This window comes from Plectropomus leopardus, chromosome 3, assembly GCF_026936395.1.
Source record: "Plectropomus leopardus strain MGB_pleo_1.0 chromosome 3, ASM2693639v1, whole genome shotgun sequence".
NCBI lineage: Eukaryota > Metazoa > Chordata > Actinopteri > Perciformes > Serranidae > Plectropomus > Plectropomus leopardus.
This window is the reverse complement of record NC_142178.1, coordinates 37479735-37506730: the sequence shown is the minus strand read 5'-3', so window position 1 is coordinate 37506730 and position 26996 is coordinate 37479735. Positions and strand designations below refer to the sequence as shown.

At 38.0% G+C, this 26996-nt stretch overlaps 3 protein-coding genes across 6 annotated transcripts in view; all 3 read left to right on the top strand.

Annotated features, from left to right (window-relative positions):
* The first annotated feature begins 543 nt into the window (after positions 1-543).
* On the top strand, positions 544-13580 carry LOC121942421 (B-cell receptor CD22-like). Its single transcript, XM_042485621.2, has 14 exons — positions 544-819; positions 1229-1582; positions 2510-2740; positions 2874-3227; positions 4053-4286; positions 4814-5071; positions 5333-5590; positions 5852-6112; positions 6209-6469; positions 6885-7142; positions 9212-9302; positions 9409-9469; positions 11437-11642; positions 11742-13580. Exons 1-14 carry the CDS (start codon positions 765-767, stop codon positions 11806-11808), a joined length of 2949 nt encoding a protein of 982 aa, XP_042341555.2. The 5' UTR covers positions 544-764; the 3' UTR covers positions 11809-13580.
* A 1074-nt stretch (positions 13581-14654) lies between these two features.
* The window catches only part of LOC121941587 (uncharacterized), a 35530-nt gene continuing 23188 nt past the window's right edge, over positions 14655-26996 (top strand). Inside the window, exons 1-6 of one of the 3 annotated variants that reach the window (XM_088074944.1) lie at positions 14655-14854; positions 24109-24453; positions 24760-24972; positions 25208-25561; positions 25793-26014; positions 26422-26778. In XM_088074944.1, the coding sequence (XP_087931070.1) occupies positions 14800-14854; positions 24109-24453; positions 24760-24972; positions 25208-25561; positions 25793-26014; positions 26422-26778 (1546 nt within the window). In that variant the 5' untranslated portion in view covers positions 14655-14799. Of the gene's footprint in view, positions 14855-21379; positions 21816-21842; positions 22248-24108; positions 24454-24759; positions 24973-25207; positions 25562-25792; positions 26015-26421; positions 26779-26996 lie in introns of those variants that run through there. The other 2 variants (XM_088074945.1, XM_088074947.1) reach the window with 2 other exon arrangements.
* LOC121941586 (uncharacterized) lies at positions 14861-21137 on the top strand. Of its 2 annotated transcripts, XM_088074962.1 has the most exons (4): positions 14861-15949; positions 16705-17053; positions 18378-19220; positions 20332-21136. In XM_088074962.1, the coding sequence occupies exons 2-4, from the start codon at positions 16741-16743 to the stop codon at positions 20475-20477; spliced, it is 1302 nt and encodes a 433-aa protein (XP_087931088.1). In that variant the 5' UTR covers positions 14861-15949; positions 16705-16740; the 3' UTR covers positions 20478-21136. The 2 variants fall into 2 exon arrangements, with proteins under 2 accessions (XP_087931088.1, XP_087931089.1); XM_088074963.1 differs by lacking the exon at positions 14861-15949 and having other exon boundaries at positions 16870-17057; positions 20332-21137.

The window sequence follows — 26996 nt, the reverse complement described above, 5'->3', positions numbered from 1 at the left end:
TGATTGAGTGACAACTTACACCATTTTATCACAAAAAAATTAGTTTCCTTTTTTGTATATATGTTTTTGTGTGTGTGTGTGTGTGTGTGTGTGTGTGTATGTTATATGTATATACACACACACACACACACACACAAATATATACACACTGCTGGGAATATGAAATGACCATCACATCATATGAACTATAATCATATTACATGGCATGAATCTCTTTATTTCATTCTAAAACTAATATAACTATCTAAAAGGATTACAAAGGGACGTTATCTCTTTAGTGAACATTGTTTTTTCTTCTCTCTTTAATTTTTTTGTGCGTTGATGATGTTGTTTCGTGTGGATCGCTCGTCTGTTGCTTCGCCCTGAGGAAAACGGAAGGCGATCCCACGAGCCTTTGCAGCAGTGACATCAACAATAATAGCACTTGGAGATGCTTGCTGGGTGTAGTTTAAAAGGTTAAAAACTCACTGCTTTCCACTTTAAAATAAACAGATGGATGCCAACATTTATTTTTAGCACCTGAAACTGCTCACAACCAAAAAGGCTGTCCTTGCTCAACCTGTATGTAAATGATGTAAACAGGAAGGAAGCCGGGGGTATTTTAAACAACTTCTGTCTTCTGCTTTCAGAACCAAAGTCGTCCTGTGTGGACAACTTCTCTCCACACAGAGCGTTTGTGATGAACTGATTAACTACTTACTTTAACCACCTGCAGACATGTCTCTTTGTCTCTGAGTTCACACACAGAAATTGGAGGAGCAGCTATGAGTTTAACTGCCGCCGTGAGTGGATTTGTCGTCCTTCTCCTCAGCGTACCAGGTAACCAAACAGTGAAAACGCGATGGAGAGTTTGATCTTAAACCTTTTTTGTAATTAACTATATTTTTAAAAAAGACCAAACATTTTTCTTAAATATGATTAACGTATTTATTTTCATCTTTACAAATATCTTTTTGAATTTGTCTTATGCAAACCTCCTCTTTTGCTGTTTTGCTGTTGTGCTTTTAATAGTGTGCTGATTTTTTGGTTTGATTCTTGCTTTGGTTTGACTTTTTTGGGATATGTGTGCTCTCTGCCTCGCTTGAACAAAATGCAGCATGAAATGAAAACCTGCAGACTCTTGGTTCTCCATAGGAAATGGTAGTTTTGGAAGAACTGTAAAATTAGACAAATAACAATGAAGAAGTTACAAATATGATTGTGTTTTGCGGGTTTTTCTGTGTTAAAGTGATGCGTGGTCTGAACAGCTGGAGAGTGACTTACAAACCTGCTCAGATCTGTGCCTTCAAAGGATCAACAGTGAAGATCCACTCCACCTACAAATATCCGTCCACAGCAAACCCTGTTAGTCTAGCTGAGAAAACATTTTGGTTCACGAAAGAGAGTAATGGTGTGTATGTGGATCTGAGGACGGACTCGGAGTACTCAGGTCGTGTGCAGTATGACTGTGTGGGGTACACCTGCACGCTGACAATCACAGACCTGAGAGAGAGCGACTCGGCCCAATACTATTTCAGAATACTGACAGTCCAACCAGATGGGAAATATACTGGTTCACCTGGAGTCTCTCTGTCCGTCTCAGGTAGGGATACAACTTTTTCATAACCATCTCAGAAATTTTTGGGCTATCACAGTATTACAGAATAATTATTATTATCAGGTACAATGACCCTCAAAGATTGAAAACACTTTTGTTTTTAGTTAAATGTGATAATTTAAAACTTTAAACACTTTTTAATAAAACTTTTGATGGTAGTTTATATGGTCCTCTCTTGTCTGGTCTTTTCTGGTCTTGTGTGGTCTGATCTTGTCTTGTCTTTGTGGCCTGGTCTGGCCTTGTCTTGTTTGGTGTGGTCTGAACTTGTCTTGTGTGGTCTAGTCTGGTCTGATCTTGTGTAGTCTGATCTCATGTGGTCTGATCTTGTCTTGTCTTTTGTGGTCTGGTCTGGTCTTGTCTGGTCTGGCCTTGTCTTGTGTGGTGTGGTCTGGTCTGGTTTGATCTTGTATTGTGTGGTTTTGTCTCATCTTATGTGGTCTGGTCTTGTCTCGACTGATCTTGTCTTGTCTTTGTGGTCTGGTCTGGTCTGGTCTTGTGTAGTCTGATCTCATGTGGTCTGATCTTGTCTTGTCTTTTGTGGTCTGGTCTGGTCTTGTCTGGTCTGGCCTTGTCTTGTGTGGTGTGGTCTGGTCTGGTTTGATCTTGTATTGTGTGGTTTTGTCTCATCTTATGTGGTCTGGTCTGGTCTGATCTTGTCTTGTCTTGTCTTGTCTTGTCTTGTCTTTTGTGGTCTGGTCTGGTCGTGTCTTGTCTGGTCTAGCCTTGTCTGGTGTTGTGTCTTGTCCTGTCTTCTCGTCTCTTCTTGTCTCTTCTCATGTCTTGTTTTGTCATGTCTTCCTGTGTCGTCTCATCTTTTCTTGTCTCTTCTCGTCACTTGTCTCTTCTCTGTCTTGTCTCGTTTTGACAGTTCAGTCTAACCTGAGGACTTCTGTTCCTTTTTCTTACATTCAGATCTCCAGGTGCAGGTGAGCAGACTCCAGGTCAACCAGCAGCACACTTCGGCCCAGCTGACGTGTCACAGCAGCTGTCCTCTGCCCGGCTCTCCTCTCTTCATCTGGTACAAGAATGGACAGAAATTTTTGGGACTGTCGTCTCTGTCTTATTTAGACACCATTTACGATTCTGCAGACAGCTATTCCTGCGCTGTAAAAGGACACGAGGACGTCCCCTCTCCTTCACTGCGTGAGTTTTTAGCGTCTTCGCCTCAGAAATAAGATTTCCTTTTTTCACTTTTACTTAGTCTCACTCTGGTGTCTGATTTTCTGAGTCTGATGGTGCTGTGATTGCGAAGTGTTTTTTTTTCACTGTGTTACAGTGATGCAGGCGGAAAACGGCTGGGAAGTGACTTACAAACCGACTGAGATCTGCGCCTTCAGAGGATCAACGGTGAGCTTACGCTGCACCTATCGATACCCATTCACCATCCACCCCGCTCAGCCGCCTCTGGAAACATGCTGGTCTAGGACAGAGAGTGATGGTGCTTGTGTAGATCTGAGGACGGACTCGGAGTATTCAGGTCGTGTGCAGAATCACTGTGAAAACAACGACTGCACTCTGACCATCACAGACCTGAAAGAGAGCGACTCGGCTGAGTACAGGTTCAGCTTCATAACAGACCAGCAAGGTGAAAGATACACCGGTTCACCTGGAGTCGCTCTGTCTGTCACAGGTAAGGTTTTCACTGGAAGTCAATACGTTTCATATACGCCTTCATTTTTTTTAAAAAATATACTCTATTTTAACCTTATTTTTTACTTATAATGTAAATGGGTTTTATTTTATTTTCCATCTTTTTTATGCTTTCTGTGCATTAAATTTTTATCTTTATTCTGTGTTACTTTTATAGTTTTATCAAGCAGGTTTTATCCGTTTTCTATTCTAATTTTATTTTATTTTTAGATGGGGGTTTTATAATAACAAAAATAAAAATTCTCATTTTCAGGTGATTATACACTAAATATTCTTATTATTTTATATTCTATTTCTGCCAATGTATCCCTAAATCCTACATACGTTTAACCATTTGAAACTTGGATCGACGTTCTTTTGCTTTGTTCAGGTATCTTTCGCAAGCATCGAAATCTAAACAAATTGATTTAAATTTCTTTAGAAAACATGGGATGAGAGGCAATAAGCAACTTGGCAAAAAAAAATGTCCTGCCAATAGCAAGAAAAAGTAAGCAAGAAAATGACATGAAAAGTGTCAAAAAGTTTATATTTTTAAACAATTTTATTCAGTTTTTTTTATTATTATTTTATTTATGTAATTATTTATTCCTTTTTTTCAGGGTGTTTAAGTTACTTAACATTTCACCAGTGTTTTGTTAATTATGGGCCATTTCTTGAGTTGTCCTTTGCCCTCTTCCCATGCTTTTAAAAGAAATCAAGGCAGTTTGCTCAGGCTTCAAATTGTTAATGTGGTGGAAGCATTAGTATAAGTGTGTGTGTTTGTGCAGTTTGCATCTGAAATATTCTTTATGTTTTTTAATCACAGATCCACAGCTGCAGGTTCATGTGAGGAGATCAGCAGTAAACCCGTATGTTACCTGGACAGAGCTGACGTGTCACAGCGAGTGTCCGTTGCCCGATCGTTCGTTTTACATCTGGTACAAGAATGGACACAAAGTTAAAGATGAGAAAGTTTATTTTCATCCACACCCATTAAATCCTGCAGACAACTATTACTGCGCTGTAAAAGGATACGAGATGTTCCACTCTCCCTCAGTGTGTGAGTTCACTAAAATAATCTCATCAGGTGGAAAGTTTCACCCAAATAGTCTAGAAAAAATCAAAATCTGTTTTTACTTCTTGCACATTTCTTCAGTGTCTGTTCATAAACATTTATTCTGACCAAATTCATTCAAAATCATTCAATTTGATTCACTGTTCAACCCTTTATGTTTTCAATTTTTAGCTGCACACTCATGCAGCTAATATTAGATATAAACTGCTTGTACATGTAATGTAATGTACATAAAATACAATGATTCCTATTTTCAGGTGATTATACTCTAAAGAAAATATACTTAATATATTCAGTTTCTGCCAATATATCACCCTAAATCCCACACACTGGACCTTTAAATGGGTTCTGCACCAGCTGCACATGAAGGTTTGGTCCAGGCTTCAAGTTTCAACAATAAGCCTGCATTACAAGTTGGGCTTTGGGGTTTGAAAAAGAGTTTTTAGGATGCATGGGCGTATAAATGAAGATGCTTTTGATCAACTTACAATAATCTGTATTTATATTTACAGATGCTCCAAAGCATCCCTCTGTGTCAGTGAGTCCCTCTGCTGAGATAGAGGAGGGCAGCTCAGTGACTCTGAGCTGCAGCAGTGACGCTAACCCAGCAGCTAACTACACCTGGTACAAGGAGAACCAAACACTGCTCAGTGAAGGACCACAGTTTGTCTTCAGCTCCATCCAGTCCTCTGATTATGGACAGTATTACTGTGCTGCTGAGAACGAGCTGGGGAGAAGGACGTCTACATATGTGTTCATAAATGTGAAATGTAAGTAAAAATAACTTATTTAAAATAGCAAAATCTGTTAAATGTGTTGCATCTTTTAAACAGCAGACAGTTTTTGCAGATTTCTTGCTTTTTTCACAATCTATGTCTGCAGAGCCAGTTTAAATCATTTAGGCATTTATATACACTACACTGTTTAGGGGATTCAAACAATCATATATTTATCAAATGATCTCCTCCAAAGTTTCAGATTCTGCAACACACAAAAATCAAAACAAATCTAATGTGTTAAATCTCCTCCAGATGCTCCAAAGCGTCCCTCTGTATCAGTGAGTCCCTCTGCTGAGATAGAGGAGGGCAGCTCAGTGACTCTGAGCTGCAGCAGTGATGCTAACCCAGCAGCTAACTACACCTGGTACAAGGAGAACCAAACACTGCTCAGTGAAGGACCACAGTTTGTCTTCAGCTCCATCCAGTCCTCTGAATATGGACAGTATTGCTGTGTTGCTGAGAACGAGCTGGGGAGAAGGACGTCTACATATGTCTTCATCAATGTGAAATGTAAGTAAAAATAACTTATTTAAAATAGGAAAATCTGTTATATGTGTTGCATCTTTTCAACAGCTGACAGTTTTTGCAGATTTCTTGCTTTTTTTACAATCTATGTCTGCTGAGCCAGTTTAAATCACTTTGGCATTTATAGTCACTGCACTGCTTAGGGGATTCAGACAATCATATATTTATCAAATGATCTCCTCCAAAGTTTCAGATTCTGCAACACACAAAAATCAAAACAAATCTTCTATGTCAAATCTTTTCCAGATGCTCCAAGGCGTCCCTCTGTGTCAGTGAGTCCCTCTGCTGAGATAGAGGAGGGCAGCTCAGTGACTCTGACCTGCAGCAGTGATGCTAACCCAGCAGCTAACTACACCTGGTACAAGGAGAACCAAACACTGGTTCAGAGACCAGAAGGAAATTATAATTTCACCTCCATCAGCTCTGAGGACAGCGGGATGTACTACTGCAAATCTGAGAATCAGTATGGACAGATTAACTCCTCATCTCTGATCATAGATGTCCAGTGTAAGTCACATTTTCTTTTTTTCATAATACAAAAGTCCATCCAAATCATGAATGCTAATATTAATAGAATATGTCTGTCTTTATGTTCTCCTCCAGATGCTCCAAAGCGTCCCTCTGTGTCAGTGAGTCCCTCTGCTGAGATAGAGGAGGGCAGCTCAGTGACTCTGAGCTGCAGCAGTGATGCTAACCCAGCAGCTAACTACACCTGGTACAAGGAGAACCAAACACTGGTTCAGGGACCAGACGGCATTTATCATGTCACCTCCATCAGGTCTGAGGACAAAGGGATCTACCACTGCAAGTCTGAGAATCAACATGGACAGATCAGCTCTACGTCTGTATTCATAAATGTTCAGTGTGAGTAGAAAACATAAGCAAATCATTCAGTCAGTGTATCTGAAAATAGAGACACACAATCCTTTACCTCCTTCATATGAAGCTGTTGTTGTGCTTCAGGATAGTTCAACCAAAAATTAAAATTCAGTCATTATCCACTCACCCTCATGCCAATGACAAGTAGGTTTAAGTTTTATAATCCACAAAACACTGCTTTTACAGGGAAAAGGCATTGCACTCATCTCCCAAACAATTGAATCAAAAAGTGACCAGGATTTATTTTTTTAAAGAAAATTCAGAATAAAACCACAAAATGTCTGCATACTGCTCATTCAGAGTAATCCAAGTATCCTGAAGCCCCAACGTGCCAAGTTGTTTAGAACACACATTGAATGCCACATTGAATGTTGATTAATTCGTACGTTTTCTCCTCCAGATGCTCCAAAGCGTCCCTCTGTGTCAGTGAGTCCCTCAAAGATAGAGGAGGGCAGCTCAGTGACTCTGACCTGCAGCAGTGACGCTAACCCAGCAGCTAACTACACCTGGTACAAGGAGAATAAAGAGTCACCAAAAGCATCCGGACAGATTTTCATCATCACCAACTTCAGAGCCGAACACAGCGGGAATTATTACTGTGAAGCCAAAAACACAAGAGGACGACGTAACTCCACCTTACAGCTGATCGTTGCTGCAGGTAATTTTTTTCAATTTACTCCACATCAAATGTCATAATCCATCATGTGATGTAATGAGGAGATGAGCATTGACAATTAACCCTTTGAAACCTCAGCAAATTGGTTTGATTCGACTTCAAAAACAAGGGTGAAAAAGCAAAGAGCAACTTATAAAGACATGGCCCAAAGATAAGCAAGGAAATAAAAAAAAGTTTAGAGAATATGACCTGATAATAAGCAAAAAAGAAAGAAAAAAAAGAAAAAAAGGTGATGATCAACTTAACAAAAATGACTGTCTAGAAAATTGTTGGAAAATAAACACAATAAAGAAGAGCAAAACAAACCAAAAAGAGGGGAAAAATATCTACCTAAAATAGATTAAAAATAGATAAACTTTAAAAAACAAATTGAATATACATATTGTGCATACTTTCTGTAACATAAAAATAAAATTATGCAATTTTAAGAATTATAGATATTGACATTTTTCTTAGTTTTTCTGATAATTTATCTAATAATGCTCTTCCACCCCAACAAATTTATAGGTCATTTTCTTGTCTGCTTCTCCACATTCATTTGCATTTTGCAGCTTCTTGTCAAGATACTTATTGCCTTTTTCCCTCTGGTTGTAAAATAAATCCAACCAATCACACCAACACATTTCAAAGGTTTAAATGCTTGAGAATGGCATCTGAACGCTTAAAAAACTGATGATGACCCCAGTGTTCAAGGGTTTAATACTCTATGTAATTATAATAATTTTATGTGTAGTTTTCTGGACATTATTCCTCAGGTTTTTTTTTATTTGTCCCCTTTCCCCTAATTTTCAGTTAGTTTTCTTGTCTCCCATCAAAATGCTCAGTTTTCAAAGGGTTAAAAAACTTGTGAAAGGCGTCTGAAACCAGCACTCTGAAACTGCAGTTTCAGTATTGCTGTGACTGAGACTTTCGTACTGGTGGTTGATAACTAAAATCTGGAAAGACAAAAACTGTGTTAAAATAAACAGATTGCAGTCTTCAACTGCTGAAATGCGACAACATGAAGACTTTAAAAAATAAGTCAGATGGGGCAAGAAACAAAAGCAGTTACAATTTGAAGAAACTCTAGAAGAGCCAAGTTTATTTGAAAAACAGAAGCAAACAGTTTAACAATTACTCATACTTTCTCTGCAAAAATCCATCAGTTTACAGACTGACTTCCCAGTTTCACTCTGACCCACTGTACTTGCTGTATTTGAGCATTTGCACAGTTTTCCTGCACATTAAGGTGTATTCAGGTGTATTAATCTTCAGTTTTACTTAAAAAGAAACTGGTTTAGATGGAAAGATAAATTGTTTGTTTGTCAGGAGCCATATCCCTGTGTTCTCAGATGTCTGCAATTCATAAATTTAATGAAATTTAATGAATTTTTTTCTAGCACAGGACATAACTCCTCCACAAGAGATACACAAACTACAACAAACAAACCATACAACAACACATTTGGCCTTATGCAGCAAGATTATCTTAAATTTCTCCTATATTTTCTCTTAATTTTCTGGTAAAAGAAAAAAACTCTACTCCAGATGCACCAAATGTTCTTCACCATCCAAATCTACTCTGACCGTGTGTTTAGTGATGAATCCCACTGATCAGAAGTCACCTGTTTGCGGGTAATGCCCCCCAAACACGATATAAGGGCAGGTTTTGTGCTGTGTGCAACGACTCTGGCACATAACCAAGACTTGAAACACGACACTAAAAAATTAGGAGTTCTGTAATAGTGAAAATGACAAAGGCCTTCTGTTAAAAAAAACACTTAAGTAAGTAAAGTGATTTCATGTAAACGTGTTAAAGTATTAAAAGTAAAAGTATGCATGCAAAAAGGTTTAAATTAATTTATTAAATCAAAATAATCAAAAGGAAAAGCAGCAAGTCCTCATATATACAGTATATATGAGAATCTGGAACCATCAAATGTTTTTATATGAAAAATGATCGTTCAAGCTGCACTTGTATACTTTCATACAGTTTGTTTGCAAAATTCTTAATTTTTAAAGTAGTTAGCTATGTCATGTCATGTCATTTCTCCTGCTACATTTTATCACAGCTTTCCCAGAAGCATGGAAAATAGTGGTTGTTGGAACAGCCCCAGGTTTTGTCCTGGTTATCATATGGCACTCTGTCTTTTTTCTGATAAGGTGAGTAGATCTAATTTGTTTTTCCTAAAGTACATTGAATACTTGAAAAGCAGTCAGTTTGTCAACAAAACAATTGAATAATTTTCTGATTAAATCTCATCACCAGAAAAAGAAGGGCCTCCAAGAAACCGTCCAAGCCTGGGGAGAGAGCAGACAACAGGGAACAGGTGAGCAGACAGTTAAATAATTCAGTGCACATTTTTGTAAATCCCTGCTCTGGTTCCTCTGCTCTTTTGTCATTCGCTGTCATAAGGTGAAAACTCACCTGACTGAGAATCATTTAGCTCATACGCCACCCGAGTGTGGGAGGTTGAGAGATATCAGCTGGATAGAGTTTGGCTCTACTCCAAACGTGTGATTAACGGCGCTTGACTCTCTACTTTTCTGAAGTTGTCCACAGTGAAAGGTGGAGGTTTAAGGTTCTGCAAACCATGGATATGTTACGTCATGAAGGTTATTATTTGGTGTGTACGGTGAAAATTAATGTGTCAGCAACACTGGGGTTAGCGTGGTTATGTTTAGACGCAAAAAAAACTCTTGTCATGGTGCTTAAAAGTCTGTGTTTTGGCTTAAACTGCACGATTTTAGTGGCCCAATCAAAGCTGAAGAATTTGTTTTTCATGTCCTAATAGAGGCAGAAAACGCAGTGATACCTGTGTAAAAAACAAACCACTTTTAGTAGGACTATCCCCTTTGGAAAACCAGTCACAGGTCACTAAAAAGCCACCGTTTTCACAACGTTGAAATGACTGAAAACAACCAGTTTTCTTGTTTGTTGTACTTGAACAGTGGTCCACAGTCAGCTCATATATTGCACATTTGTGTGTTTTTAACAGTATATCGTGCTATGTGTTTGTATGTACCTTTGCACCCATTTCCCCTGAAGTGGACAATAAAGTCTGTCTACCACATCAGTTCAGAAACGTTGATATGATACATATTAAACTTGCAATATAAAGTATTCGTGGTTTGCAGAAATGTACAATGCCAACATTTTACTCTGGCAGCTGACTGGGGTGTTACTATCTTTGGCTACTGGCGCGAAGTATCCTGCTTTCTTGAAATGTTGAAGTGAAACCTCTTTGAGTTTAGTTTCCCCGTGGGGACCTTTGAATCAGCAGACTGGTACTTGCAGGGCAGAGAGACGGCAGCATTTGTTCTCAGATGCCACAGTGAACACATGGGAAGGACATTTGGTCATATTAGGTTTGTCTTTTTGATGTATTAAAAACAAGACCTTAAGGAGACCGTGTGGAGATAATATTGGCATAAGCCAGTTAAAGGGTCTTGGTCGTCTGCTATGTGGAGAGTGTCCATTTTAGTGACTCGTTTCTGCCTTATGCAGATGATCAAGTTAGAGCATCCACACCGCCTGCCTGAGCAGCGTGTTTTCAGTAACCTTTTACTGCAGAGATGAGGAAATACAAAGACGGCTGTTTTACTTCAAATTCCCTGCTTCCCTTTCAAAACAAAAGCCCTCTGACCACTTCTCTGTGGACAGAATCCCATCAGTTGCTGATACAAGGCATTTCATTTTGAAACATTTACAGAACAGTGTTGTCGGCTGTGCAGGAGCTTGCACAACATAAATGAGTGGAATTTGTGCTTAAAAATTTTGAAAAACAGTACTCATGGCTGCAGGCAGCGACATTTCAACAACGCTGCATGTGTGAACACCACAAGCAGGAAACATGCTGCAGCTTGGCAAGGGTGCAGTCATGCACTGCTGACGCGTGCTGTGTGAAAGGGGCCTTAGACTGAAGCAGTTTGCAGCAGAGCGTGCAGCATTTATGCTGAGGGTCAGCCTTTCCAAGTCGGTGGCCATGGTAGTGTTCTTGCAAATGATTGGTTTGCCCTAGTGGTTCAGATGGTGTATTAATGTTTCCCTGAAACAAAAAAAGCAGCACTGCGTACCAGGTCTGTCTTGGAAAAAGTTCTACCAGGAGGAGCTTGAGGACATGGCAGAGCGTTTCTGAGCTATCTTGCTCAGCCTGTTGCCACCATGACTTGGACAGGGATAACTTAAGGGAAATGGATGGATGAATAGATCAAAAATACGAGGTTTGACATTTTAATGTTTCTATATATGTAAAATGTTGAAGTAAATTTGTCTTTGCACTGTCTACCCGCTCAGTCAGCGGATCAGGGGGACCTTCACTATGCCAGTGTCCAGTTTGTCAAGAACCAGACAGATCCTGTGTACTCCAACATCAGACCAACAGGACTCCACATCGATGAGGAAGAAGAAGAAGAAGAAGAAGAAGAAGAAGAAGAAGAAGAAGAAGAAGAAGAAGTCAAGTACGCCACTGTCAACTTCAACAGCGCCGGCCCTCTCCTGAGGTGAGCAGCTCTTCTCACAGGAACATTATCCTGACCAAAACCTCAAAATGACGTGCAAATATATATTAGGTAATATTACTCCTGATTTTTCTCTCTCAGAACAAGCGATCAGGAATCTGTGGAGGATCCAGCTGCAGTGTACAGTACAGTGAGCAAAACTACCTAACACAACAGGAGTCAGGACAAAGTTTGTCAGTCTCTAAATCGGACGGGACAAAACTTTGGTCCAGACTTTAAACAGCTCAACTGCTCTGTGGACTGCCGTAAAATTTTGTACTGACATTCATGATCATCCCCTGACTTTAAATTCAGTGCCAAAGCATAATGACATTTTTTTCCTGTTTGTGACGTCTTGACAACTAATGGATGGATTGTCCTAAAATTTCGTTAAAATGTCCATGGTGCTCAAAGCATAAAGAGCCATTCACACCAAGAACGATAACTATAACTATAAATAGTTTTAAAAATGATTCCAACTCAAGTGGAGTCCACACTACAACTATAACGACAACAAAAGTGGCGAACCAAACTGTCTGGATCACTCCTAGAGGGATTTCATGAACGATAGAAATGCTTACAGCCGATCTTATTTAGACGTCACATCCAACGTAGATCCCAACATCTAATTTGGACCCCAAAATGTATGTTTTCATGTTGAAAAAGATGTATGAAGCTGTGGACTATTTTACTGTTTGTTTTTATTCCTGTGAATTAAGTTATCAATAATTGATTAATCTCCCTGACTGTAGCAGATTCTGGCCACTAGATTGTGGTGTTGACTGTTTTCAGGAGAGGAAGATGAAAGACAAAGTCCTCAGTGTCAGTTAAAAAATATCACCTTAATATGACAATTTATAGGCTACATAATGATTTTGAATTTAGATCCAAATCCTCTGAATTTAAAGTGTTAGATTTGGGTGTAAATATTACAATATTGGCTAATAGCAGCAGATATCTGTCATTTAGGATTTAGGACCAACCTTTAACATGGTATAATCACTAAATCACTGCTATTAATGGTCATATTAGCTATTATTGGGCTGCAGATGATACAAAAAAAGTCATTTGAGCTGAGACATGCAACCAAATGGCTTCTGGCACCAGTGGGGTCTCTTGTCTTCAAAAGATGACACCTCACATAATAAATAGTGTGAATTTGTCCTGCTAGTTTTATGTTTATTTCTTTGTTATTCAATTTCTGTGGTGCATTTTTCGAATTTGCATCAGAGTCTTGTGTCCTTATGGCTCCCAACAAGGTCCGTCTATCCAGTGCAAAAGCTTGATCCAGGATGTTAGGGGTTAACTGCGTCTCTGTGAAGATGTGCACAGAGCAATCTCTGATTTCCAGTTGCTAAGTGAGTCTCAATCACATCTCATGCACTTTTTTATTCTCTTAAAAACTGTTAATTGTGTCCACTTTGGGTTATGACCAAATGCCTGCAATACTGAGGACATTTCCAGCAGCCTCAGCTGTACTTTTTGTTTATGGCTAATTAGCAAATTTAACTGGTATCTTGAACCTAAAGATTAATGTAGACATACCAGACATTGGCATAATTTATGCCAATATGGCTTACATTGTTTGCCATTGAAAAGCACGTTAGTGGATTGGAGAGAAACATGCATTTGGAGATATAGATGTAGTTTCATACTGCTGCCATTAGATGTTAGTCGAGTCACATTTTACTGACATGTCTTTTAAATGTATACCGACTTTTTCCAGCATAATTTTCATCTGTTGTCCTTTAATGTAGCAGTTCAATTATAAAAATGGATTTTTAAGTTATTTCTAATTTTATAACCATCACAGCTCATTACTGTTGTAAATCATGTTTATACCTATAATTATTTTGTTGTTTATTTCATTTCTTTACATTTTTCTTCACCTGCACTGTTGTTTTAATTTGCGTAAATAAAAATATGGATGAAGTGCTCACAGCTTGTGTCCGCACTGAGGTCATAACCTGGGAAGTGTCTGAAAATTACACTCAAAGTAATCCCAAAGTAGTCCCAAAGTAGAAAATATGCACGAGTTCGACCTCCCTGCGACCCCTAGTGGGGGTCGGGACCCCTAGGTTGGGAATCAGCATAACCCTCCTGTTATGTGCAACTTTAGGGAACAGAAGTAATGTTTCCAGATCAAACTGACTCTGTGCATGTTCAACCATCTTAAAGTAGTATATATTTTCTCCATAAACATTATCTTTAGCTCAGTTAATATTAATTTTACAAATATTAGTGTGATCACGTTTTTTTTACCTCAAAGATCATGATTTACTGATGAGAATTCACATTTTCCATAAAAATAAAAAAATATTTAAAACTTTTTGTTTTAAAAAAACAAACACTCACCATGTCTGTGGTGTTTTTTGAAAACAGTTTTGTTATTGGGGCAGAATGATTAATTTAAAAAAAACAGATCTCCACTGTCAGGTGCCAATCTTACCCTTTAAATCCAAATTTACATCTTAGGACTATATTTAATTTTTTTAACAATTCATACAATTTTTATGACATGAACAAGAAGTAGATAACATTTTTTTTTCTGTGTGCGTGTGTGTGTGTGTATGCATGTGTGTGTGTGTGGTTTCATGCTCCAAAATTGATTAAAAATATTTTTCCTGTATTTTTAAACCTTGAAACGGGTACATTTGACTGACAACATATCAGGAGGGTTTTCTCGTCAAACTCTGAGGTGTAAAATCATGTTTCAACATTACTGTAGTCTCTTTGTTATATTGTGAATGCTGAGAGGACTGACAGGATTATCTTTTAAATTGTGCTTGCGTTCATTATGAAGAAAGACATAAAAAATAATTAGCGTTAGAAAAGTTGCGTTGCATGGATGATACCGGTTTCAGCAGACCACAAAACTGGAGTCTCATTCTGCAAAACAACAAACGAAACCAGTCTTCACAGCTATTTGCTTGCATCTGGTCCATCATTAATATAACCGAATGTGAAGAGGAAGGAAGTCTGCTGTATGTTAACCACCTGCTCTCTGTCTCTGGCTCACTGTCATGCCCACAGAGCTGTTTCATGGTTCAAGACAACTTCCTTCTATATTGACAGTTGCTTAATGTGACTAATTTGTATCACTCTGCACATTTATCTAATTTGTTTTATTGACACTGAGGCGACACGGAGAGGAGCAGCGATGAGTTTAACTGCAGCAGCGAGTGGATTTGTTGTCTTTCTTCTCTCTGCGTCAGGTAATGCATATCCACATTTACACTGTAGGGTCTTCAGTGCACTTATTCAGATCTTATTCAGATAAAAGGACATATTTTAAATGAATCCTTAGCTGACTGCTTTTCAAGCGTGTCTTTGCTTAAGTCTCTGTTTTTTGTTTTGTATTATAACATATCAGGCACAAAAAAATGATTAAAAGAAATCTTTACATGTGGAACTATGAAATGTTTTTGAACAAAAAATAAGATTTTTAAGATATTTCACAATTAATTTAATCCTGAATGAACTAACTGAGCTTAATAACATTTGTTTTTGTTTTTGTTTTTTCCACTTAATGGTTCTGAATGTACTTTTAAAAAATCCTTCCCTGCAAAAAATAAATGAATAAATAAATGGTTAAGGTGTTTGACCTACTTAAGGTATGTTATTGCGTAATATCTGGTGGTTTAGCTGGTCATACCAGCTTGTGATGGTCAGTCTAGCTGGTTTAACTATTTAAGTTCTGGTAAAACTGAAGCCAAATCAATGTTCTTGAGTATGGAGAAGTAACAGTCATGAGAAAGAAGCATGAAAAGCAAAAGGCATAAAAGTCTTCTTTCATGAGATATGCATAAAGATAAATGTTCGCAACTTTATGGGGTGGCCACACCAGCATAAGCGGTGGTCCACCCAGCTAAACCATCAAAGACCAGCAAGAACTGGACCATCTTTGACCAGCTCAAACCAACTGAAACCAGCTACCAGTATAAGCTGTGTGTTTTTTTCAGCAGGGTTATACAGTGCCCTAACATCTAACCTCGCCCTGGCTCCCGTGTCAAAAAGCCTATGGGATTTGTCAATTGGATTTTGGATTATGGCAGAAAATACATTAGGTATAATACTTAAAATATACTGAGTCCACCATTGTATATATTTAAAATAAACAGTGGTGGATTTGTCAATAAAACTAGAACGCCCGTGTTCTGTTCTGAATAACATGTATGTTATGATTATGCTATTTTGCTTTGGCAACAATATGACAAACATTCATGCCAATGAAGCTGATTTGAATTTGAAAAATTTGAACACAGGAGGCCGGATTTTCAATCTCATTCTCGACTCAACTCCCTGGAGAGGTAAGACGCTCTTTTCACCGCTTAAAACTTTTGTTTTTCACTTGATTTTTTGTGTTAAATTGTGATGGGAGACGAGTGCATTTACTCTTGAGACAATTTTCTGTCAAGGAAATTATTTTTTTCCTTAGTTACAATCAAACTATCAGCGCAGTAACATGAGCCGTAAACCAGTGCATGAAATTGCACATTTTGTCTTGAAAAACATTTTGATTAGTAAATTTTGCTTCACTTGTTGTCTAAATTGTGTCTGCACAAATTAAACTGCATTTGTAGTGTTTTTTTAACTACATGTTACAGAGAAAGCTTCTCTTGAACTTATTGTGGAGACAATGATTTAATTTTTGCTCTGAAATTTATTTTCTTTCTTGATTTTCTGATCATTATCACCTTTATTGTAGTTGTTATTTTAATAATCAATTTTACATTACTGTAACATTTGGTAGCAGTGGAGGTTCAGTATCATTTGTTGTATTATCTGCATTAGTGGCAACAATACTATATCAATAAATTTAATGATTTTAGATGTGTAAGAATTTCTCATCTTCAATAGCTACTTGATTTTAATTTGAAAAAACGCTATAGTATTGAGACTTTTTAGTGTTTTGTAATGATAATTTTGTTAGACTAGGTTTTTAAAACTAAACTTTATTTATTTTTCATATTCCTCAGTCAGATAGTAATGGTGTTTCTCAGTGTGCTGCTTGAAAAAATTGAATTATCAGTGAAATAACGTCTGCGTGTGCTTGTGTCTGCAGTTTTCCACAGCCCGTGCCAATGTTGTTTGAGAGAGGATGCTGAAGTTCGGTTTTGGACTAAATCCTTATGCCAAAGGAGATAAGTACTCTTCTTTGAAGAAGTACAATCAGAGGAGTGAGAGACCTTCGACTCCTGATGACCTCGACCCACCTGCCGTCTGGGCGCATGAACGAGGGGCTGAGAGACCCTCCTCTCGTGTGGATAAACCTTCATCAATAATGGTGCGTGGACGAAGGGGTGAGGGCCCTTTGTTTTTCGCTGACATCAACCTCTGTGCCATCACGAAGGACCACAGACGAAAGGATGAGAGCCATTCCTCTTGTGGAGACAGCAACCCTTACAAGAAGGGTACGTAAGTGCAACTTTAAAATTTACATTGTCTGTTTTTTCATGGACAGTGCATGGACTAAAAATAGGCTAATTGTGCCAAAGTTATCTAGATTACATCTGTTGTGCGTGAGCAGGTAGATATAAAAATGACAACAACAGATCCACAAACACATCACATAAGACAACACCGAGCATAAAAGTCCATCAGTGCGAAAAATTCAATAAAATAATGATAAATACAGATGAGGAAAAAATCATAGTATCTACAAAAAGCTTGATGTACTGAAGATTATTTAGATTAAACTTAACATTTATAATGGCCTTCTAATTTGTTTTTTGAAAGAGAAGTGTCTGTCAGTTAAAATGCTGAAATGTTAGGGCTGCCAGTGTTAACACGCTAATCATGTTGCAATTAAGGTCCATATATGACACATGAGAAATAAACAAAAACATGTTAATCGCCTGCTGACACTGCTGTGTTCAAAATGTTGTACCGGGCTGGTTTTTAAAGCTACAGCGATGACACTGGTATCATGTTAAGCTATAAGACCTGAGGAATCCAGTGGCACCAACCACGTTATGCTTCTCAGAAAGAGGGTTGACTAACACGCTGAAGAAGACTCATTTTTTCTTTTCGAATTGGGAAACAGCATGGGCATTTAATAGGGTTTTCTTGACCTCTGACCTCAAGATATCTGAATGAAAATAGTCTTTACATTTACCCATGAGTCTGGTAGGAATAGCTTTACCTTGTCAATATGTTCTGCATCTTGTAATGCAAAATAATGTAACGTAGAATTTGCAATACAAAAATGTGATTAATTGCGATTTAAAACACAAATCGTTCGACAGCCCTACTAAATATTTCATGGGTCACAGGTATGATGACTCCAACTTTTCTTAAAATGATAAACTGAATTATTGATCCTCGCAGTAAAATACCAGCTTTTTCTCACTTCATACTGATGCTTGGTTAGTGGCCCGCAATGCCAAGATCTGACATGCTAGGTGACCTCTCATGTTAGTGCTGGACATTCAGGGACAGTGTGTCCATTTATGCTTTTTAGATGCATCGTGTCTTTTTAGAATAAACTTGCGTTTTCACAGAAAACGCAGTTTCTGCTCTTTAAATGCAAACAATCTTTTTCAAAATAATCTCTAAAACATAGGAAAATAAATTAATTTCGATGTTACGTAAGCAAATATATATATATATAGATATAGATCTTGCATTAATATCAAACCCTAACACCAATATTCATCATCTGACATTTTCTACTTTTTAATTTGTCTCTGCAGACAACAACATTTTTTTTATTTCTTAATATTTTCACTCTTGCAGTCAAGAAACCTTCGACCATCTGGAGGCTGCAGGGACAAAGGGTTGGGAGCTCTTTGTCTTCTGAAGACACCAAGTCTTCGACCACTCGAAGGCTGCAGGAACGAAGGAGTGAGAGACCTTCGTCTTCTGAAGAGAACCCACCCCTAACCACCCGGAGGCTGCAGAGACGAGGGGGTGGAAGCCCTACGTCCTCTGAAGACAACTTGCCTCTTACCACCCAGAGGCTGCTCACACCAACGGTCGAGACGGATTTGGTCATGGAGTATCTGCTGAGCTGGAGGGAGAGTAAACAAGAGGAGCAGGAGGAGAGGGAGAGGGAGGAGAGGAGTAAAAGGCTGGCAGCAGAGGCACGGGAGGACACGGCAGGAATCCAGAGGGAGTATGAAGAAAGATGGGAAAGAGTCAGGAGGGAGAACAGAGACTTTCAGGCAAACTGGAACAAAGAGAAGGCTAAAGAGTACGGCGAGAAACTCAAAAAGGAGAAAAAAAGAATGACAAAAGAGCGGAAAGAGAGACAGAAGTGGGAGAAGCAGGAGAGAAAAAGACTGAAGAAGGTGGAGAAAGAGAGGCTGAAGGTGGTGAAGAAGGAGATAAAAAGAGAGTGGAAGGAGGAGAGAAAGAGGAGGAGGGAGGAGAAGAAGGAGGCAAAAATAGAGTTGAAGGAGGAGAGAAAGATACTGAAGGAGATGAAGAAGGAGAGAAGAAGACAGAGGAGGGAGCAGATAGCGAAAGAGTGGAAGGAGAGAGAGGCCTCGGAGGAGTGGGGAACCGTTGTTCTGTTCAGGAGAGTGCAGATTTCTTGGCACCGAGGCCGGAGGAGTCGTGTTAACACCAAACACACACGTAAGAAAGTCGACTGACATCCTTTTATGTAAAATGTGATGAAAACATGGACTGCTTCCTGTAGACACACAGTCCCGTTTAACCACTGGAATTATTCCCATTCTTTTCTTTTCTAAAATATTCAATAACAGGTAAAAGTCCTGCATGTAAAGTTCTACAAAGTAAAATTATCATCAAAAAGTAACTCTTAGCTCCCCTACAACAAAAAAAGTTGCACAAATGAAACAAACATTTTACAAGAGAGCTGCAGAGGTTTTGGGAGGTGTGTTTTTAAACTTTGGAGACAGCCATTTAATACAATATTATATTATATATATAGTATATATATACAATTTTCAGTATGTTTAGTAACCCATTGAAACCTGAGCAAATTGGCTTGATTTCTTTTAAAAACATCTAAAGAAGGAGACGAGCAATTTCACAAGAAAAAATTAACATCATTTCTAAAAAAAAAAAAAAAAGAAAAGAAAAAAAAGGGAATTGGCTTGAAAAAGTGCTAAAATAAAGTAAAATTAAAATAAATAAAATTAAATTAAATTAAAATATATTTTAAATACTTACTTGAAAATATACTTGTCTTGATATTTTTGTTATTTTTCTGATAACTCTCTTTTTACCTAAATTCCAGGTCATTATCTTTTCACCTTTTTCTCATTTCTCCCAATTTGTAGGATACTTCATGCCTGTTAGATTTTTACAATATTTTTCACAGAAATCCAACAAATTTGCTCACCTTTCAAAATGTTTAAATGCTTGTTAAAGATTTCTGAACACAGCTCAAGAAATTGCATGCCAGTCCATTTTTCAAAGGGTTAAAATGGGCCAATTTTTGGACCATTTACTCAGTTCGTTGAGCTTATCAACAGTGTGTGCAGGTTTTCTGCCTAATGATGATGACCGAAAACTTCATATTTCTGAATAAACATGAGTCGAGTCTAAAAGGATATAAAACTGACAAAAGTGATTCATGTTACCATGTTCTGCAGAGAAGAAATAAGTGTGTAAAATCTGTTTACATGGCAAATGATACAGATGAGTCTGTTGACGTATTTCTGTCAGCAGGTGTGCAACTGGACTCCAAACTTAACCCTTTATATGCTGTTGGTTTCAGGTGGCAGTGATGTGGTGGAGCAAGAGAGAAGAGAAGAGAAGCGTAATGACTCTGAGGAAGATGACAAGTCAGACACCCCAAGCTTACTCCAACTCATCAGGGCATTGCCACAACTTCTGACACGCACACGTGTTAAAGCTTTGTAAAAGAGAGCAGAAAAAATGGGACCAAAAGAAAAAAAAATATTTAAAACATTTCACATTATAAAGGAAATAAATACTTCTCGCAACTGACTGACTGCAGAGTAAGCCCTTTGTTTGGTTTTCAATGTAAAATAAAACCATTTGAAACCTGAGCAAATTGGCTAGATTTATTTTAGGAACATGGGCAAAAGGCAATGAGCAACAAAAGAAGAAAGGAAAAAAGGAAAATTAACAAGAAATTAGTCAAAAGAACAAGAAATTTCCTTAAATTTGAAAAAAGAAAGAAAGAAAAATGAGCAAGAAATTAGTAAACAGAACAAGGAAATTACCTTATTTAATAATAAAAAACAGGGCAAGCAAGACCTGGAAATCTATTAATTTCTTGCAATAAGTGGAGCATTTCTTACCAAAATGCCCATTGTCTTTTTTTCCTGTGCTTTTGAAAATAATTTCAAAAATTACCTTAAAATTAGTTTTTAAAAAAAACAAACAAACAAAAGACTAGACAAGCAAGTCTTGGGAAAAAAACACTTTAAAATTAAATTATAATAATTCTGATACATAGTTTTGAATGTAATTTTCACGTAATTTTTATCTAAAAGAAATTGCACCAATCTTCTCAGAGATTAAATCACGGTTAGTGGGGAAAAAAAACAAAACAAAACATAAATTTGAGTTTGATGTGTCATTTTAGGAGGAACAATGCAGAAGAGCATAATTTTATGCATACTCTGGGCTTTAAAATTTTTTAATGAACAATAAGCATCACAACCTGTCCGTAGAGTAAAATAAAATAAAATAAAATAAAATAACAAATGTATTATTATTATTAGTAGTAGTAGTAGCAGTAGTAGTAGTAGTAGTAGTAGTAGTAGTAGAAGTAGTAGTATCGTTATTATTATTTTCATTATCGTTATCATTATTGTTAGAGAATAATTATGAAACGGCCTCCTGCCGTTTGCTGTAAATCCAGCAGGTGGCGGTAATGTGACTTTATAGATGCCAATATTAAAACCCGAAGAAGAAGAAAAGGCCGTAGTAAACATCCGGTGCAGTGGCGCTCGAGCACCTGAACTGACCACACCTGTGGTCATTAACAGACTGACCGCGACATGGCGGTATTTTGTCGATTATGTAAAATAAGTTACAATCATAGTTATAATATTGATATCATCTGTTAGTCCCAATATATAATAAACACCTCCACGAAGCTAACTAGCCCCGCGTTTGCAAATTTATCAGCTAATTTATCAAAACAACCAACGGAAGCTCCATGCTAGCTGGCTAACCTTAGCTTCAGGTACGGTTAGCTTCCTGGCCGTCCACCAAGCTGTAATTTAGGTATGTGCCGTTTATTTTAAACATTTTGTTAAAATAATTTGCAAGCCAGCACACCAGGAGTCTGTGCGGATTCGCTGTTTTCAAGTAGTTTGCTACTTTGCTAGCTAGCAATTCATCTGAAAGCAGGCTAGCTAACGTTAGCATGCTAAAACCGCTGTTTAACGGTTTTGTTACAGACGTTAGTGTTTCTTCTGGCACTTTTTAAGCACCGCGGGGATTTCAAATTTAATATGGAAGCACCAATTTTGATTAATGTAGTGATTATGCGACAAAAGTGATACACGAGTTAGCTAGCGCACCCCGCCTCCCATACGCTTCCCTCCTGCCGCTTAGAGGTGGCTCCTCTCCGGAGCAACGCGGGCAGCAGCTCCGGAGAGGGACCTTCAGTCAGCGGCTCCAACAGCTTGAATTCAGGCAGCAAAGACCTCAGCGGTAAGCCCTAAACTGCTGCTGCTAACGCAAAATGTATTAAACGGGAACACAGCGTGTGCTCGGACTCTGTTGTGGCGGGTGTCGCTTGTTGATTTTAGCGGAATCCATTTCTAGGCTAATGCTAATGTTAGCTAGTGTTGCACACTGAGTTTGCATAGACAGCTTTCGGCCAAAAAGTATGTATTGGTTAAAATGATATTTTGGTGTTTTCGTTGTTGTTGTTGTTTATTGTGTTGGTGGTGGTTGGTTTACATTGATGTATTGTAGGAAGTCTATGTATAACTTACTTATCCATGGACTGAATATTTCATACAGCAGTGTAAGCTCAAGGACTTGCTATGCTTGGGATCTGCTTTTCAAGGTTTCTATGAAATTAGGACATTTCTAGGATTTTAGGATGTTTCTTGGATTTTCGGACATTTCTGGGATTTTCTGACATTTCTGGGATTTTAAGATGTTTCTTGGATTATTAAAATGTTTCTCGGGTCTAAGGTTGTTTCAAGGATTTTAAGATGTTTCATGGATGTTAGGACGTTTGTCGGATTTCTAAGACGTTTCTTAGATTTTAGGACATTTCTAGGATTTTTGGATGTTTCTTGGGTTTTAGGACATTTCTAGGACTTCAGGATGTTATGTCTTGGATTTTGGGACAATTATGATTTCAGTGTTTGATTTAGGGACTTTTATAGGATTTTAGGAAGTTTCTAGGATTTTATATATTTTTTTGTATTTTAGGTTATGTCATGGATTTAAGGGAATTAGTAAGATTTCAGGACATTGCTCAGTTTTAGGCCATTTCTAGGATTTTAGGACATTAGAGGCTTAGCTTACCTCTGTGGGTGTGTGTGCAAAAATACGACAACAGTTCACATTGTGAATCACTTTAGTTTTATTGTGAATTAGAAAATACCTGCTTCTCCAAACTGGGGGTGTTCCAAATACTACTACTGTACGTTACCCTGTGATTCTGAATAAGATGATGAAGCTCTATATACTGATGCTCTGCTCAACATCCCATACAACCCTATTTCAGAAAATCTGAACTATCCCGTTAAGGTTTATCACATCCTTTGGATTTTCCTGCAAAATTTGTCCTAAGTCCTTTACACAAAGCCAGTCCAAAGGCTGTTATTGGCATCAGAGATAATCACTCAGTTTTTAAGTTATGTTAAATTCATATCACCCAATTGCCATTAAAAAAGCAATTAATACATGTGAAAAGTTACAGAAAAGACCTTAAGTACAACACTCGAGGAAATTTATTGTAAATGTAAATTTATGCACTATTATTAAACAAATAATTATTATTGTCACCTACTTTAATATATGCATGTAACATATACTATCAAACTACATTTATAGATATTCAAATGCTTTGATTATTTTTTGTCATTATTGTTGTTGCTGTGCATCTCTCTCTCCCCTTATGCATCATTTTGTCATATTGATTACTGTAATTTTATTACGCTGACTTGTTGTATACACACATCTATTGCAAGTCTGTCTGTCCTGGGAGAGGCATCCCTTCTCAGTTTCTCTTCCTGAGGTTTCTACCATTTTTTCCCTGTTAAAGTTTTTTTTTCTTTTCTGCTGTATGGGTGCAGGGACAGAGAGGTGTCGTATGCTTTCGAGTCCTCTGAGACAAATTGTGATCTATGAAATGGGCTTTATGAATAAAACTGACTTGACATGTGCTTAGTTGTCTTACACCACTGATCACACGATGTGAGAGCAAATAGTTTCTAAATGTTTGAATTAGGTCCATTCTCTAGAAGGTTTACATGTAGATGCACCTCCATGCAAATATCCAAATCTGTGGTTTGATGTTATAAATCTGATTGTGTTTTTTTCTGTGTTACAGTGATGCAGAGTCCCGACTTGGGAGTGACTTACACATCGACTGAGATCTGTGCCTTGAAGGGATCAACAGTGGAAATAAGCTGCAGCTACAGATACCCATCCAGAATAAACCCTGATGCTGTGGAAACATTCTGGTCTACCAAAGAAAGTCACAGCGGACCTGTGGATCTGAGAACAGACTCAAAGTATTCAGGTCGTGTTCAGAATCGCTGCAATGAGAGCGACTGCATTCTGAGAATCACAGACCTGAGAGAGAGCGACTCAGCTGAGTACAGGCTCATGTTCATCACAAACCAACCAGAGAGGAGATTTCTTGGTTCACCTGGAGTCACTTTGTCTGTCACAGGTAAGATTTTTATTGAAATATTCCTTGTGTTTCAGATTTTCAAGATCAAGACAACAGTTCTTTAAATGTTTGATGAAGGAAATCTGAATTTAAAGCTCTATACACTGATTATGCTTGGATTAAATGTTTGGTCACATGATAGCAAGTGGTCATGTATTTGGAGAAAGATTGTCTCAGTTCGAGGATGACTGTTGGTGTAGGATGTGAATGGCCTTGCAGACTTTTCTTCAAACTGGTTTTGTTGTGCAGACAGATTATATTTATACGTATATAAATTATATTTCTGTTTATTTTTCACTCATCCAGTTCTGAAGGTGCAGGTGACCAACCAGGGTTATTCCAAGGCAGAGCTTAAGTGTCACAGCAATTGTCGTGTACCTGGTGATCTTTCCTACACCTGGTACAAGAATGGACAGAAAATAGAGGAAGAAGCATCGTCTTTTTCAGTCACGTTCAATTTAAAAGACAGCTATACCTGTGCCCTTAAAGGACATGAGGATTTCCCCTCTCCCTCAGTATGTGAGTGCACATCGAAGTCTTCCACTACCAGCATGCCATCTGTTTCTGTCCAATGACTGCACGTATTTTAAATATGGATGCATCTACTTCCCATTTCTGTATTAATACCCTTTTTTGGCATCGAGCTGTAGAGTATCTCTTCTGCTGTCAGTAACTCATCAATACAACCCGCTCTGTTACTGCTGTGAGAGATGGAGTTATAACAGCTCAATTTCAAAATTATTTTATCTTTCAGGTGTTAATGGTCGACACTGCAACAAAGTGACGTACACTGAGAGAAGCATCTGTGCCGTCAAAGGCTCCTCAGTGGCCATTTCTTGCTTTTACAGCTCTCATGAATATAGTGTTGAATCAAAATTATGGTTCACTCGTGACCAAAGTAATCAGCGGCAGTATTATAAACAACCTGAGGATCAGAGTGAAGACTCCCAGTATGCAAGACGTGTCCAGGTTGAATCAAAGCGAGGACGTTCCACTCTGATAATCTCTGACCTGAGAGAGAGCGATTCAGCCCAGTATCACTTCAAATTCAATACCACAGGCTTTGAATGGGGGAGTGATTTACCTGGTACAACTCTGACTGTTACAGGTACTAATGAACACAAACTGATGTTACATGTGGCATGTATTTCATACTAAGTGCTTAATTTTGTGTACTTACCCCTTTACATTTATGTAAGACAGTAAGTTATTAATGCTCCGTAGTACTTAACTACTAAATTATAAAAAGTAATGAACAGTATGCTATTTTGACCTTGTGTGTGTACCTGTGATTGCAGTATTTAATGAAAAACCAAACATATCTGTGCTTTCTTTAAAGATCCAGATCTGCATGTGCAGGTATCATCAGTTTGGTTTGGTTACAGTGCAGAGCTAAAGTGTCACAGCAGTTGTCATCTACCTGATAAATCTTCCTACATCTGGTACAAGAATGGACAGAAAATGGAGAAAGAAACATCATCTTTTACAGTCTCCTCTGATTCAGCAGACAGCTATTCCTGTGCTCTGAACGGACGTGAGGATTTCTCCTCTCTGTCAGTGTGTAAGTTTATGCCACAGTTTCTGGTGGAGCTTTTAACCAATGGCTCTTTACATCAATTACTTGTTATTTAGTAGCAGCTGGTTACTCAGCCACATGATTTTTTTTAGAAATGTTGCGTTTTAACTGCCATCATTACAAAATGGAAAACTAAAGAGCTAAAACTTTACACAATGAAACACAGCGTGGTTTATTATTGTGTGTTCAGTCTTTGGCACCACAAAAGCTTTGATTTTATCTGGTGACTTGCATTTTTAAACAAACACGTAGTTGCATCTGATTTTCCTCTTTGTTTTAAAAAATGCGGTAAGACTCCATCTGTTTGCTAGTTTTTAATATGTACCTAAATTGATGCCCTTTTGCCATCACACAAATATGCACTGAAATGTTTTTAATGTTTTGTCTTTCAGGTGTGAGTGGTCACACCTGTAACAGAGTGATGTACACTGACAGAAACATCTGCGCCCTCAAACGCTCATCAGTGGACATTTCCTGCAGTTACAACAGTTATAAAGATGAAGTTGAATCAAAATTCTGGTTCAGTTCTGAAAGCAGTGATCAGTGGAGGAATCCCTCAACATCTGAGGACCCGATGAAAGACTCACAGTATGGACGTCGTGTTCGGGTCTTTGAGACGAAGAGAGGACACTCCATCCTGAGAATCTCTGACCTGAGAGAGAGCGATTCAGCCCAGTATCACTTCAAATTCAAAACCAGAAGCTTTGAATGGGGGAGTGATTTACCTGGAACAACTCTGACTGTCACAGGTACTGATGATCCTTAACGGAGAACTACCAGCTCAGTAGCACGTAGCTGTCGTATTGAAGAAGACTAACGTGCATACAGATTCTATAAACATTAACTCCAAAAGGAGAGGGAAATTCAAAATAAATTGTCGTCTTTGTCCAGCCTGTTTCTCTTAGACATAACGGAGCTCAATATAACATCAATATAAGATTTTGACCATTTTTTCATACTTCTTAAA